General features: G+C 36.4%; 1 protein-coding gene and 1 long non-coding RNA gene across 32 annotated transcripts in view; one reads left to right on the forward strand and one right to left on the reverse strand.

The window, feature by feature from the left end:
- The window catches only part of NKAIN2 (sodium/potassium transporting ATPase interacting 2), a 1,025,455-nt gene that overhangs the window by 252,525 nt on the left and 756,687 nt on the right, over positions 1 to 16,243 (reverse strand). For 7 of the 29 annotated variants that reach the window (XM_084957869.1, XM_084957863.1, XM_084957977.1 and 4 more), the window contains one exon: positions 5,218 to 5,289. The exons of the other annotated variants lie outside the window; for them this stretch is intronic. In XM_084957869.1, the coding sequence (XP_084813995.1) occupies positions 5,218 to 5,289 (72 nt within the window). The remainder of the gene's footprint in view (positions 1 to 5,217; positions 5,290 to 16,243) is intronic. 29 annotated transcript variants of the gene reach the window in all.
- LOC102165447 (uncharacterized) overlaps positions 1 to 16,243 on the forward strand; it is a 117,926-nt gene that overhangs the window by 95,220 nt on the left and 6,463 nt on the right. The window contains exon 9 of one of the 3 annotated variants that reach the window (XR_014804763.1): positions 11,909 to 12,806. The exons of the other annotated variants lie outside the window; for them this stretch is intronic. This is a non-coding gene — a long non-coding RNA (uncharacterized LOC102165447). Of the gene's footprint in view, positions 1 to 11,908; positions 12,807 to 16,243 lie in introns of those variants that run through there. 3 annotated transcript variants of the gene reach the window in all.

The following is a 16,243-nucleotide window of genomic DNA, read 5'->3' on the forward strand; positions in this document are numbered from 1 at the left end:
ATGGAATACTACTCAGCCATCAAAAGAACAAAACAATGCCATTTGCAGCCACATGGATGCAAATAGAGATTATCATACTTAAGTGAAGTAAGAGAAGGACAAATATATATGTTATCACTTACATGTGGAATCTAAAATACATCACGAATAACTTTTTTGAAACAGACTCATAGAGAACAGACTTGTGGTTGCCAGAGGGTAGAGAGAAGAATGGACTGGGAATCTGGGGTTAGTAGATGGAAAGTATTACATTTAGAAAGAATAAACAACAAGGTCCTACTGTATAACACAGGGAAGTACATCTAATCCCCTTGGATTGACCATGTTGGAAAAGTATATTTAAAAATCTGTCTATATCTCATCTATCTACATATATATATGTATATGAATCACTTTGCTATACATTAGAAATTGGCACAACATTGTAAATCAACTATAATAAAACTTATTTTAAAAAATAATAATCAAAACAGAAATGCAAAGGGAAACAGACTGAAGTAAGTGATATACAAAAGAGAATTCTCGAGTCATAGGAATACATAGTTTTGAATACATGATTTTGGGAAAGAGAATATAATTGTTTTCTGATTTTTGTTTTCATCTCCTGTTTCTACATTAAGAACCAGCCCATGCCAGTATATAGTAGAATTTTTACATGGTAGAGGCAGAGTCTATCATAGCATTTTACTGCCTGTCAGAGGTGGAGAGAACTTTTATAGGACCTTGTCAATAGTATAGGGGGATATGGTCCATTTCTTAGGCTCTGGGGATTGTAAGACATAGGGAGGAGAGACAGGGTAGTAGTAGTATCCAAACTCCAGAGGCAATAGGCTTAATGGAAGGCTAAAAGCAGGGGGGACTTCTGGCATATTCTCTTTGGCATTCAGGGACCAACTACCATGCCACCTAAAGTGGCCTGCACCAACAGCTTGTACACAGTGTGGAAATGATTTAGAGGTTCCTCTGTAGCTCCTCCCAAACTCCTAGAAAGGATCTGAGATTCCAGGTGGGGAACTTGCTAGGAGCTTCACAAGAGAAGTCATCCTGGGTATGAAGGTTTTACTGCCAGATGTCCAAGGAGCCTAGTAAGAATCAGAATCAAGGGAGTGTAGGTAGCAAGAGGTGATGGCCACAGTCCCTAAAGGCAGAGGCTATGCTGAGTTACATTAGCTTCAAGGATTCAACAGTAGAAGCCAGCAGGATGCCCAGAAAGACCACACCTTGGCCTTGCAGATGAGACCAGCACACAGACCAGTGAAAAGTCAGACTTCCCAGTTGCCTGTCTGTATGCCTGAGAACTTTGCACAGTTCCTCCCTTAAGTGCAGAAATCATCTTGAAGAGGAAAGAAGAAAGGGGAACAGTAGTAGTTTTGAATTGAACTTCAGTTGGCAAAAACTGCACCAAACTATTTTTTAACCCAGAAAGATATAGGATTAACCAGCATTTTTTTTTCTTTTTTTTTAAATTTATTTTTTATTGTTATTTCCCCCAACACACTTTTTTTCCCCCACTGTACAGCATGGGGACCCAGTTACACATACATGTATACATAATTTTTTCTCCCATTCTCATGCTACATTGTAAGTATCTAGACATAGTTCTCAGTGCTACACAGCAGGATCTCATTGTTAATCCATTCCAAGAGCAATAGTTTGCATCCATTAACCTCAAGCTCCCAATCCCTCCCGCACCCCTCAGGCAACCACAAGTCTATTCTCCAAGTTCATGATTTTCTTTTCTGTGGAAAGCTTCATGTGTGCTGGATATTAGATTCCAGATATGAGTGATAGCATATGGTATTTGTCTTTCTCTTTCTGACTTATTTCACTCAGGATGAGAGTCTCTAGTTCCATCCATGTTGCTGCAAATGGCATTATTTCATTCTTTTTTATGGCTGAGTAGTATTCCATTATGTATATATACCACATCTTCCTAATCCAGTTGTCTGGACATTTGGGTTGTTTCCATGTCTTGGCTATTGTGAATAGAGCTGCACCGAACATGCAGGTGCATGTGTCTTTTTTAAGGAAAATTTTGTCTGGATATATGCTCAAGAGTGGGATTGCTGGTACCTTAGAAATCTATACATAGAACTAGCATATGATCTAACCAGCAATGTAAAATTAAGTGTCTGCTTTCCACTGTAGCGAGGCTCATAAGGAAAAACTAGTATCAGCTATGGAAAACAGTAAGTTTACATTTCCATGCAACATCTGGGTTGTGTGGATAAAATATTTACTCCAAGAACTCAAGGTGATCTCATCAATTCTGGTGCTCCTCTGTGCAGAAAGACATAGCCAGGCTACTTGGAGGCAGCCTTGGGTCCTTCTCTAGGAGAAACTTTAGATTGGTTCCAGCTCATAGACAAACATTTGACTGAAATGCCAGGCTCACACCAGAGAACACAGCAGCATCGCTTTTTGGCTTAAAGCTGCTTCACAATGGGAGAGCAGTCCCTGACCCTGGCTGCCGAAAAGCTGCAGCAAGTCTTGTAGGAAATGTCCGATTTAGAGCGGCATTGATTTTCCCTGTGCCTGCCAGGAGGAGTTAGCTATGAACTGTACCCCCAGGAAAGACAATGAGTTCACTTGCTTGATATAGTGGTTTGGAACTGACCAAGTGAATTTTTCAGAAAGTTTTAGCAAACAATTTTCGTTTTTGGCATACTTAAAGTTGAGCTATTATTCTGTCTGTAGCTATATACCAAGACAAACTGACTCTGGGTGATCCTCCTGGTTCACGATAGTAAAATTTAGTCACTGGCATAAAGGACACTCATCCTTCCATTTTTGCGTTGTAAGAGGGCACACCCTCATCTCATAAAAGATACCAGTGTATTTATTAAGCATGTGATAAAGAGAAGATGGGCTTGTCATGATTTCATGAAAAAAAGTTTTAAGAAGGACCTGTCAAGTTATGCCCCCACCTCATCCCCCTGTAGGAAAACAATATTTGCTGCATCTAAATACATTTTACCAGGTGAAACCTTTAGAGGTGGACAGACTAGTGAGTAAATCCAATCCTTTTGTATGACATCAGTCAACCTACTTCTCTGATGTGAATGCAGCTGAAACATGATGCTAATGTCCCAGAATATATACTTCATGGGATATCTGTGAGGATCAAGTGAGATAAGTATGTACCCCCCCAAATTTTACACACAGTAGTAATACATTAAATGTTAGTTCTATCCCTCTTGTTATAATTTAGGGATCATAACATAATCCTGGTCAAAATTCTGAAAACAAATCTGAAATCATTTGAGGTTCTGCCCAATTATGACTCAGCTAAATGTCAAAATATTTGTCAAAGAAATTCTGATTTTGAAATTTCTCCTCCACTTATTATTAAACATTTTGAGCATAAAGAAAGGACTGGAAACTATATGGACATTCCTGTTTCTTTAAAAAATTCCAGGGGAAAGTTTTGTCTTTTGTCTTTCATTCAGAGAGAGGAAAGGAATTAGATTTTTTTTATATTTCTGTTTGCCTTCTAAAGTATAGTCTTTGAGAAGTCTGACATAAATGACAATGAAATAGGAAATTATTCAAATAATAACACCAAAGCAGCACTTCTTTTAATCTTATTATCAATTCCTAGTTGCATAAATACATTTGGGGTCCAAGTATTATGTCTACACTTACAGCACTGATATATTTAGTCTCTGACCTGTAGATCAAGAAGTAATTTTTTCAAAATCTGCTCCTAAGATCCTCTCTTCTTTTGTTGGCCAAGTGAGCATCAGTATTTTCTCCCTATATATTCATCTCAGTGTCTCCATTGGCTTGGCCACTCTACAAGCTATGTTGTATTGGGAAATTCATTTAACCCTTTTGGACAATTTTATATTCCTTTATATAAAAGGATACACACCAGATTATATGGGCTTCGATGTTTCTCCTGCGTCAAAAATACTGTGACTCTATATGGACCTATCTGTGTGTAGAAAGAAGTGGTGTGAATTGGCAACTAATTTAGATTAAAGAGGACATGAGCTAAACATTGTTCCAACTTCTCTGACTTTGGCTATCAGTGCTTGCCTGACTCATTCTGATTTAAGTGCCTGCTTTGCGTCCATCATTTGCCAGATTCTAGGGATCCAAGGCAGCCTCCACCCTCATGGGCATTGAAGTTTAGTTGAGCGGCAAATATAAACTATAGTATGTATAGGGTGTAGGATTTAGAGCACAGCAAGAGTGAGAATAATACCAGTAGTATCACTAGCAAATAATTGAAATCAGAGTTTCTGTCTGTCAAGAAATACTTCTTTTAGCAAACATCCTCTTTTCAGAGCTACTGGTACTGTTTTCAGGTCAGAACCAAGTCCAGTGAGCAGAAGGGGGATAAATCAGAGACTTCTGCTCGGTATGCTACTCTGCAACGTGGGTCACGCTCAGTTTCTAATGATCATCAACTGGAAACCAACTTCATTAACCACTGAGTAATTACTAACACTCTCATGAATAATGGTCAAGGTAATTTTAGAAACAGCCATTTAGCTGACACATCAAAGGTGACCAAACATGTCTTACAAAGTAATGATTCTGACCAGTGAAAAATTAAACCACATCCTCTCATCAATTTGTTTTCAGATCAGTTAATGGAATCTCCTACAGAATAGGTTTTATTTTTACTTTTCTGGCTTCATTTATATGACCTTGATAGGGATAGAGGAAAGGTTTTCAGATAGAATATTGGCAGTGATGCTGTCAGTGATTCTCAGACTTGCTATTCTAGTGACCTTGTGCAAGTTCACCATGATCCACCAGGCTAAGTATCACCTTCACCTGACAAAAACTTGGGTGAGATGTCTGTGACTTTGAAAGAAATAATATCTTTTTTTTTTCCTTGCTTCAACTGTTTAGGAAGTGATCATGTTCTCACCTGAGGAGTGGTCTTGAAATATTGAAATTTGGTAGAAGAGAAAGGATGAGAAAAAGAGTGTCACAGACTAAGACAAATAATAGATAGGAGGTCAGCTGACAAGGTCAAGGGATAAAAGGTTAAAGAAGGTGGTAGTACTGCTGGTGTGGATGCTATTTAAAAAGAAAGGAAAGATCCTGATACGAATGTCAGTTACACAATCCTCAGCTAAATTATGTAAATGTAATTCATAGCTATAAACAAAACCATTTTTTCCCTATGACAACAGACCGATAATACTAACACCATTTTATCCTTTTTATTCCCTTATCTAGTTTAATTCCATGACTCACCATTACAACACTGAAACACTGACTACAGATGCCTTCACCTCCCTTGCCCTCTTCCATCTTGATGATAGTCACCTGGAAAAAAAATCTCAATTCTAGATTAACCAAATTTACCTTTCTACTCCATGCTTGCATCAGACAACCACGCTGTGACATTTTATATTCATGACCTCAAATCCCAAAATGGCAATCCATGATGCTCTGCAATTCTACTTTAATTCTTCAATATATATTAGGTTTCATGCTCTGCAACACCATCTCTCCCCTCAGTCTTCTCTCACTTTCCTCCTTTTAGCTAATCATCTGCCTAATACATCATTAACAACATCAAGAAATAAGAACTTAACATTCTTATTTTCTGCCAAAATCAAAATCTCTTTGAATCAGAATCCCTGTTTTTTCTTCTTTTACAATACATAGTGTCCCAGTTTCTATCAAAGGCCAACCTGTACTTCGAAGCTCATCATCATTTCCTTCTCAAGGACTTTGTTCCTAAAAGTATTACTGCTCCTGCATAGTCAATTTCTTGCTTGCTTTTGGATCAAAAAGATACATATAAAAACTCTTTTATCCTTCATCCTAAAAGTCATCCTTGAGGCTAAAAGCAATGAAACTATGGTAACAGTGAGCCCACCTAGGGCCAGATGGGAGTTTCTAAATACCACTCTTCAACAAAAAAAGAACAGAGACTCCTTGAAGAACGGGTTGATCCCAGGGCTGAATTAACTAAAATACATGTTGAGCATCTTGTGGTGCCAGAAAATAAGGAAATGTACACACATACAAGCACACACACAGGAAGAAAAAATGTACACACCTAAAAGCACACACAGGAAGAAAATTAAGGAAAGAAACATGAAAAAGATTGAGATAAATTTAAACGTCATAGGAGGCAATCTGAAAAAGCCTTCAACTGGTAAAGTTAAAACAACTTGAGCAACAGAATAAATGATAGTATTGGATTATAAGTGAAAGAATACAATAAATACCTAGTGGTTCTTACTAATATAAGTAAATAACTAACTAATAAGCTGTCTAAATAAATGGGAAGAAGTGACATTTCTTTCCTACAGAAGAATTCCAAGTGAATAATGTAGGATGAATGAGGAAAATAAAAAGTACCATAGAATGCCTCAGTAATATTTGCTACCAGCAAGATTCACCGATGGAGCTAAAATTTATGAGCAAAAGTTTAAGGAGAAACAGGATCTTTGCATGGTTTCAAATATCTCCCCCCAAACATTTAGTAATTAATTACAAAGGGAAAATTGTAACATAACATAGGTAAACCGTGGAAGACACCACCTTTGCCAAGTAATCATGGTCGAAATAACCAGAGATACAGCCTGATGTCAAATATTCCCTGATTTGAGGCACTGAGAAGTGCATATCACCTCTGTGGTGTCCTTTTCAATCATATATACCCTCAATCTAATCATGAGAAAACATCAGACAAACTTAGTTCGAGAGACATTTTACAAAATAAACAATGTGTACCCTTAAAAAAAGTGTCAAGGTCATGAAGGCAAGGGAAGACTGAGGGACTGTCACAGATTAGAGGGAACTAAGGAGGCATGACAACTAAATGCAAGGTGGGTTCCTGAATTTGATCCTGGAACAGAAAAAAACATTCATCAAAACACTCAGTATGTTCAGTAGTTTAGTTAAGAGTATTGGACCAAGGGTAACTTCTTTGGTTGTGATAAATGTTCTCTCTATATATCAGATATTAATTTAAGAGGAAGATAGGTGACGGGTATATGGGAACTCTGTATTATTTCTGTAAATTCTTCTGCAAGTCTAAAATTATCTCAAATTTTAAAAAGCCACCCTTGACCTAATAACTCCTTCCAGCTAGCATGTAACAGAGCTCCTTGAAAGAGTGGCCTGTGGCTCCTGGTTCTCTCTCCTTGCCTTTAGCCAGACTTTGGAGGGACCCTTTGCCTAAAACTGTCAGCATTCAGTTCCATATGGGCAAAGTCGATGGTGCCTTCTTTACCCGGATCTACCCCCATCTCCCAGCTGCAGTAGCTTACAAAGTTGATAACATGCCCTTCCCTGAAACATGACCATCTCTTGTCTTCTATGTCATCACATGTTCCAGGTTTCCTGTGATTTACTCTCTGATCTTCCGTCTCCTCTGATTCACTCTCCTCCTGTGTAAATGCTGGCATTCCCCAAATTTAGTCTTTGGCTGTCTTTTCTTTGTGCTCCCTCCCTCCATTATTTATCCACTTTCATGGTTTGAAAAGTTGTGACATGCTTATATCTTCAGCCCTGACCTTTCCTCTCCCTATCAGAAGGTGACAGTCTTTCCCTGGAGGATTCTAGCTTTCTTCAGCAATGAGGGCTGGATAAGTACAGAGGAAAGTACCTGAGTTTTGTGGCTATAGGTCTGGAATATTCAAGTTTTCTCCTTTCAGCAAACAGGAAGGAGAGATCTGATCCTTTCAGTATTTTCTAGGGTGAATATCATATGCCATTAGAAGAACTTAATTACAATCCCTGCCCAATCCAATGCTATTTGTAAATCAAATATATTCCTTCCTAGTATATTTGTGAGGCCACACATAATAGAAGCACAAGTTAGTAGGATTCATATACAAATAAATTTCTATTTCAGGGATGAGATTATTTCTTTTTTGTTTCCCAAATGATGATTCACAGGTATAATTCAGACTGGGTTGGATCAATTCCTTAGCATATTTTGCTTTGGAAACATGACAATAAGTTAATATCCTATGCTTCCATGAGAAGTAGGAAGTATCATAGGATTAGCCTTATGGGCCCTTGAAGGTTCATTTTGAGATTTTATTGAAAATTTCATATGATAATGCTGAATCCAATAAATATTAGGAACTGATTTATAACATTATCAAAAAGAAATTTGTGGTTTTTTCATTGACCTAAATGGCTATCAGTTTGCTTACACTATGTATGGAGTGGGTGTGGAAAGAGAATGGGAAGCAATTAACTAAGCTACTATGCTCTAGTTCAGGCAATAATGTTAAAATTAGACTGGTATCTATATAAAAGAAAATAGAGGGACAGGGGTTACAGATACACCAGACTTTTACTACCTGAGATCAGGTACCCAAACTGATTTCCTCCCTCACTTAATTCTTAGAGAAAAATTTTGAACTACATTTTTAAGAGACAAAAACATATAACAGGACAATTGGCAAGCACATAGTATACTACTGGGGTTTAAGTACAGTTTTTAAACAACTGCCTCTGTGTATTACAGATAGTTTTAGGCTCCAGCTGTTCCAAATAGGTTTGTTCTTAGGCTACTGGCTGAACAATGCAAACATTGTTTTATAATGTTCCAGAATTTAAAGTAATCTCTGTATGTATTTATAATTGAATGGTAAAGTCTTGAAAATATTATTACATATCTAAAATACTGTAGTAAAACATAACTTAGAATACTTCATAATATTCAATTAGTTTTCTTTTTTAAATTTTATTGGAGTATAGTTGACTTACACTGTTGTATTAATTTCAGGTATACAGCAAGATGAATCAGCTCTATAGCCATTCTTTTTTCTCATATAGGTTTTTAGAAACTATTGAGTAGATTTCCCTGTGCTATACAATAGGTTCTTGTTAATTATTTATACAGTAGCGTGTATATGTTTTTCCCATTCTCCGAATTCCTCCCTTCCCACTAAGGCTTCCCCTATGGTAACCCTAAAAATTGGTTTTGAAATCTGTGAGTTTGTTTCTGTTTTATAAACAAGTTCTTCTGTGTAATTTTCAATAGATTCCACATATAAATGATATTATATCATATTTGTCTTTCTCTGTCTGACTTCACTCAGTGTGAAAATATCTAGGCCTATTCATGTTGCTGCGGATGGCATTATTCTTTTTTGTGGCTGAGTAATATTCCATTGTATATATGTACCACATCTTCTGTATCTATTCCTCTGTTGGTGGATATTTAGGTTGCTTCCATGTCTTGGCTATTATAAATAGCACTGCAGTGAACATGGGTGCATGCATCTTTTCAAATTATGGTTTTCTCCAGATAGATGCCTGGAGTAGGATTGCTGGATCATATGATAGTTCTTTTTTTTAATTTTAATTTTTTTTAATTTTTGAAAATGTTTTATTGAAGTATAGTTGGTGTACAATGTTGTGATAATTTCTGCCATACAACATAGTCATTCAGTTATACATATACACAAGTCTATTCTTTTTCAGATTCTTTTCCCATATAGATTGTCACAGTATATTGTACAGAGTTCCCTGTGCTGTATATCAGGTCCCCACTGGCCAGTCATTTCATTTACCACAGTGTACATATGCCATTCCCAAACCCCTAATCCATCCCTCCCCTCACATGTTTCCTTTGGTAACCATAAGTTTTTCAAAGTCTATGAATCTTTTTCTGATCTGCAAATAAGTTCATTTGTATCCTTTTAAAAATTATTTTATTATTATTATTTTTTGTCTTTTTTTGCCTTTTCTAGGGCCACTCCCATGGCATATGGAGGTTCCTGGGCTAGGGGTCTAATCAGAGCTGTAGCCACCAGCCTACGCCATAGCCACAGCAACATGGGATCCAAGCTGTGTCTGCAACCTACACCATAGCTCATGGCAATGCCAGGTCCTTAACCCACTGAGCAAGGGCAGAGATCGAACCCACAACCTCATGGTTCCTAGTCAGTTTCGTTAACCACTGTGCCATGACAGGAACTCCTGTATCCTTTTTTTAGATTCCACATATAAGTGATATCATTGAAGAATAAAAACCATTTGGTCATCTCAATAGATGCAGAAGAAAAGCTTTTGACAAAATACAACACCCATTGATAATTAAAAAAAAAAATTCTCCAGGAAGTGGGCATAGAGGAAGGAACCTGCCTTGACATAATAAAGGCTATATATGTCAGACTCACAATAACCATCATGCTTAATAGTGAGAAGCTGAAAGCATCTCCACTAAGATCAGGACAAGATAAGGATGTCCACTCTTGCCAGTATTATTCAACATAGTTTTGGAAGTCCTAGCCATGGCAATCAAAGAAGAAAAATAAAAGAAACACAAATTAGAAAATAAGAAGTAAAACTGTTGCTGTTTGCAGATGACATGATGCTATGCATAGAAAATTCTCAAAATGCTACCAGAAAATTACTAGCGCTCATACATGAATTCAGTAAAGTTGCAGGATATAAAATTAGTACACAGAATCTTTCACATTTCTCTACCTAACAACAAAAAAATCAGAAGATGAAAATAAGGAAACAATCTAATTTCCCACAGCAACAAAAAGAATAAAATATCTAGGAATAAACCTACCTAAGGAGGCAAAGGACCTGTACTATGAAAACTAAGACATTGACAAAAGAAATTGGAGATGACACAAACAAATGGAAAGATATAATATGTTCTTGGATTGGAAGAATCTATATTGTCAAAATGACTATATAGCCCAAGACAATCTACATATTCAATTTAATCCCTATCAAATTACCAATGACATTTTTCACAGACCTAGAACAACAAAAAAAATTAAATTTGTATGGAAACACACACACACAAAACAAAACCCTGAGTAGCCAGAGCAATCTTGAGAAAGAAAAATGGAGCTGGAGGAATCAGGCTCCCTGACTTCAGACTATGCTACAAAGCTATAGCCATCAAAACAGTATGTACTGGCATAAAAACAGACATATAGATTAGTGAAACAGGATTGAAAGCCCAGAAATAAACCCATGCACCTATAGTCAATTAATCTATGAAAAAGAGGTAAGAATATACAATGGATAAAAGACAATCTCTTTAATAACTGGTGCTGGTAAAAGTGGATAGATACATGTAAAAGAGTGAAATTAGAACATTCTCTAGCACCATACACAAAAATAAACTCAACTGTATGTTTATTAGATACTTCCATCAAAAAGCAAAATAATGCCCTCTTCCTACTTCAACTACTAATCAAGGAATTCAGAAAAGACCAAAAAACAAAAGTCACATTTTAACAATTTATTGTATCTTTGTCCAAATGCATTTTAGACATTTCTCTAATACCATATTCAGTGAATAACCATTTCTTACTTTCTCTTTAAAATTAAACTTTTTCTTCACATAATTAATTCTAAAAGGAACCATATTGTGTGTCAAAATGAAAATGTGCAACAAAATATTGATGTTCATATATAATAGTTATCTGATTTTCCAGAGTTTCATTTATATTCAGACATTCTGTGTGTTGACCTGACCTGTCCATTAGGAAAGGGAAGGGTTTTGTGCTCTTCACATCCAAAAACTTCAGTGCTCCATGTATCTGATCTGTGCCCAAGAATGTGCCTTTGCATGTTTTTGAACTGAGTTATCCGCTTTCTTTTTGCTCTCTTCTCCATCTGGATGTTCTTTTCCTACTCACTTTTGCCTTACCTGTCTCCATCTCCACTTTCTCAACCAAAAGCATTTCTTCAAAGCCCAGTGTAAATATTTTCTGCTCAATGATGAGTTTTCAAGCCACAATGATTTCCTCTATTCTACCCTTAATTAGAATTAGGCTGCAAATGTCTTGAGGTTGTGCTATGGATGAACATTTGTGCCCTCCCACACCAATTCATATGTTGAAGCATAATCCCCAAAGCTGATGGTATTTGAAGTTGGGCTTTTGGGAGGTGAATTGGTCAGGAGGGTAGAACCTTCATAAATGAATGCCCTTTACAGGAACAAACACCAAAGACTTCTACTTTCTGCTCTCTGCCATGTGAGGATAACAAGGAGAGGACAAACATTGCAAACCAGGAAGCAGGTTCTCAGCAGACACCAGATTTGCCAGCACCTTGATTTTGGACTTCCCAGTTTCCATAACTATGAGATATAAATGTATGTTGTTTAAACACCCAACTGTGGTACATTTGTTATCATAGCCTGAACTGCCTAAGACAAGATAGAATCATTTACTTCTGTTATACCTCCCAATGGATTCAGTAAATAAAGATACAATCAAATTATTTTAGGTGAGATAGGGTCACACATACACACATTTTAATCCACATGTCCTAGCTAACTTGACAGGTGGGGATACTCACCACTATACTAGCGAGGACGGCTGTCCCAGCTAACTTGAGATCTTGTTCAGAGACACCTGTGTGCTGACTTTGATTGAGGATGTGGTATTGCTGGTGATATAATAAAGCAGTTGTTCAACAAGTGCGCAATAGTTTTCATAAATCTAAGTGGACAGTATCTGCATGGAGAGTATCACCTGTAACTACTTGTCATATTTGGGAACCTTAGTGAAGCACTTAAGGGACCAAACTAAGGGGGAAATATTCTCCTCTATTTATGTTCTATTAACTTTGCTACTACTATGTTCTGTATTCTTGGCTCAGTAAATTTGAAATTGGATGTATGTGTGAGATTAACAATATCATTTGCACCTTAATTCACATGCTGTTCTTTATCCACACTATTCTTTCATTTTATATATAATATCAGAATTTTGATCAGAAAAAAATATTAACAAGAAATCAGAAAGCAACACACTGGTATTTTTCTTCACTGTTATTCTTTTTTCTGAGCAACCTTATTCAAAATGGAACATTAAAAATAGTTGAGAGCAGTCTTTAACTGTTGCTATTTACTTCTAATGTGTAATTAGAATATACAGTATCTGTCACTAACTCAGAATCAAATAATCAAATTTCATGGCAGAATTCCTGAGACTAATGTTTGTGTCATTTCATTTTGTAGTTGTTTGGCGGTTAAGTGAAAGCCAATTTTACCAATTATATTACCATCATTTAGTACATTGTTTATAAACAACTATATCAGTGTCATCGAGTAAAAAAGTTAGCATTTGATGGGTGCACACAAAGATAGGGAATCAATTATAGCAATAAATTATATATATAATAATAAAGACTATATAGACATATATCCTTGAGATATACTCTTTCCAGGTTATTTATTATAAACTTGGAACTTGAGAAAACAATAAAGTTAATGTTTGTCAAATGATAAACACTTGGAAAAGACAAAATAACCCATGGGGTAAACTGTCTCAGTCCTCTAAAGAGTCTCACCATAAGACTTTGGCTGAAAGAAACTAGCTATTGCTGAAATGTGTGTGATGTCTTATCTCTTGCCTAGATTTAATCCATTGCTTATCTTTATGGAAAAGGTCTATAGTTTTAGCAGGGAGAAGAGAATGCCATTCTGGAATTTTCATCATGTCTAATGAATGGAAGCTAGTGGGATTATTTTCAAGTCATACAGCTTCCAGCTTCCATTTAAAGAGAAAGTGATTCTTTTTCTCACATTATCCTCTGTCATTTAAAGAATATATATGGGAACTGCAGTTTCAGGAAGTTTTGAAAATAAATAATATATATATGTGACTGTGTCAATTTGCTGTACAGTAGAAATTGACAGAACACAATCTTTAAAAATAAAGAGCAAGTGATTTAAAGTTAAACTATTTGCAGGGCAGGCATTAAAAAATTCTCCATAGTCAGAATTCCTGTCATGGCTCAGTGGTTAATGAATCTGGCTAGGAACCATGAGGTTGCGGGTTCGATCCCTGGCCTTGCTCAGTGGGTTAAGGATCCGGCGTTGCCATGAGCTGCGGTGTAGGTCGCAGACACAGCTTGGATCCCATGTTGCTGTGGCTGTGGTCTAGGCCAGCAGCAGCAGCTCTGATTTGACCCCCAGTCTGGGAACTTCCATATGCCGCAGTGGTTAGTGAACCTCTATTGCCATGGGTGCGGCCCTAAAAATACAAACAATGGAAAAAAATCAAAATCTTGGAAACATAACTTTCGGGAAGTTTCTCTTTTTTTTCTTTGTTTCTTTCTTTTTTTTTTTTTTAAATGGCTGCACATGCAGCAGGGAAGTTCCCAGGCCAGGGATTGACTATGAGCCTCAGCTGTGACTTATGCCACAGCTGCAGCAAGGCTGGATCCTTAAACACACTGCACTGGGCCAGGGATTGAACTCACACCTCTGCAGTGACCCAAGCACTGAAGTCAGATTCTTCAACCACTGCATCTGGGTGGGAACTGCAGTTTCAGGAAGTTTTGAAAATATAAGTAAATTATTTTTATTTAAATATAACCATTGTAATTGTTATGTTGAACAGGCAGATGCCATTAACATTGAATTTAGTCAAATACTAGCTGTTTTTTTTTTCTTCCTATTCTCATTTCAAATTTATTGAGGTGAGGAAAACATTCCTGGCCCTGGATTAGAACACAGGCTGTTCTGTGACGTTTCTACTCTCTGCTCTTACTAAAAAGCCCACTCTAAGTGGTAAAACACAAATTCAATAATTGGGATGGCCAGTTCCCCCAAATTATCAAAAGCTTCTTATTCATCCAAAATTGCTGTTGCTTACATGTTCCACAGGTATACCTGCTAAAAGGAGAGACCCTGAAGCAGGTAAGGTGGAGGGGTAGTGGCTGGTCATTCTTTTTTGATAGCTCCTTCTCTTCCATGTTGACTCAAGAGATTTCTGATTCTTCTGAGGTTAGGGATCTAGTTGGTGAATAGGAAAAGAGTTCTAGACCAGCAATAGATACTAGTCCAATGTGCCCACTAACAGCAGAGTTTAGAACTCAAGTTCTCCAAGTTGCCAGTTGAAGGCCCTTCCTGTCTTCAGGAGGGCCACACCCCTTCCACTGAGGGAGTGGAACTTCCTTCTGCCTTTAGTTCTCCATGTATATCTCCTGCACTGCCTCTTCTCAAATCTCATAATCTCACCCACTAGCCACGTAACGTAGACTCGGGCTTTTGTACTTCGTTCGTCAATTCTCCATAGCTTGTGCCATTTCAGAATTCAACATCTCTTGCTCATCAATCAAAATTTCTAATTTAATATTCTATTACACAATATTTATATCATCTAACATGAGTCAATGGCAAGATTTTCTCCTTGAGAATTTTATTAAAAACCAAATTGGATAATAGATTGGTAAAGTGTGTTTTGTTGTGAAGTTATATCTAATAAAAATAAACATCAGTTTTCTTATTACAATGAAGAGCTTATTAAGCCTGCAGGCAATTAGTATTGAAATAAAGCACATAATGAGTTATTTACTAATCTATATTTTATGATGTGCTTATAAAAGTATTAATTATTTGGTTAGGTACTGAAAGGATTAGTTGTGTAACAGCATGTCAAGTTTCCCAAGGAAAATAGGATGCAAATTTGATTAAGATGACAAAACATCTACCACATTTCTTAATTTTTAGAACATTTGGCATGCATAGCATATACCATTTAAATTCTATTAAAGTTGTAAACATGGGGGAAATATCTAGTAAAAAGAAGCATTCTTTTGACTTCTCAGTGGTATTTTGATTATTTTTATTATTATTTAATATTTACCAAGCAGCCATGCTGAGCAAAACTCTAATGTTTATCAAGTGCTGTGAAAATACTTAGATAAAGGAGACCAATCTAGGGTTATTATATTTAGAAATTCAGACTATCTATTCATCAAAATGTTTGGTGAACACATTGCCCTTTTTTCATTACTTGTTTTAGTCTTCTTTTAAAAGTTTGATTATAGTGAATATTATGTTTTTGCAGCCAGCTTTTTCTCTATTTTATTGATTAATTAAGTAAGAATTTTAGTAACTATTACATTATGACCATGAATTTATGATAAACAAAGTCAAAGCTAAGGGGCTATCATACTTGATCTGGGCCAGTATGGACCCTTTTGATGTCATCCAATTTTTTCTCTTGCCTTTAGCATTTTAGACAAACAATGTTGTTATTTTCACTGAGGATTTTAAGACTGAGAGGTGCTTTTATCTAATCTAAACTCATAGTCTGTATCTTGTAGTTTTATTTTTTGTTAGGTAGTTGTGAATTTCTTCAAATAGAACTTAGAATCAGAAGATCTGAATTTGAAGGTCTGATTCGTCTTTTACCAGTTGCCCAAAACACCCATCCAACTCTTTTCATTTCAGTAGGGCTAAGAATACCAAACATTCAGAGACCCAAAATAACTTAGAGGAAAACTACAAAATTCTGTAATAATATTAAGTATT

Source organism: Sus scrofa, chromosome 1 (genome assembly GCF_054392235.1).
Source record: "Sus scrofa isolate SSC_HxYL_T2T_F1_AM1 chromosome 1, Sscrofa_HxYL_maternal_Yorkshire_Landrace_v2.0, whole genome shotgun sequence".
NCBI lineage: Eukaryota > Metazoa > Chordata > Mammalia > Artiodactyla > Suidae > Sus > Sus scrofa.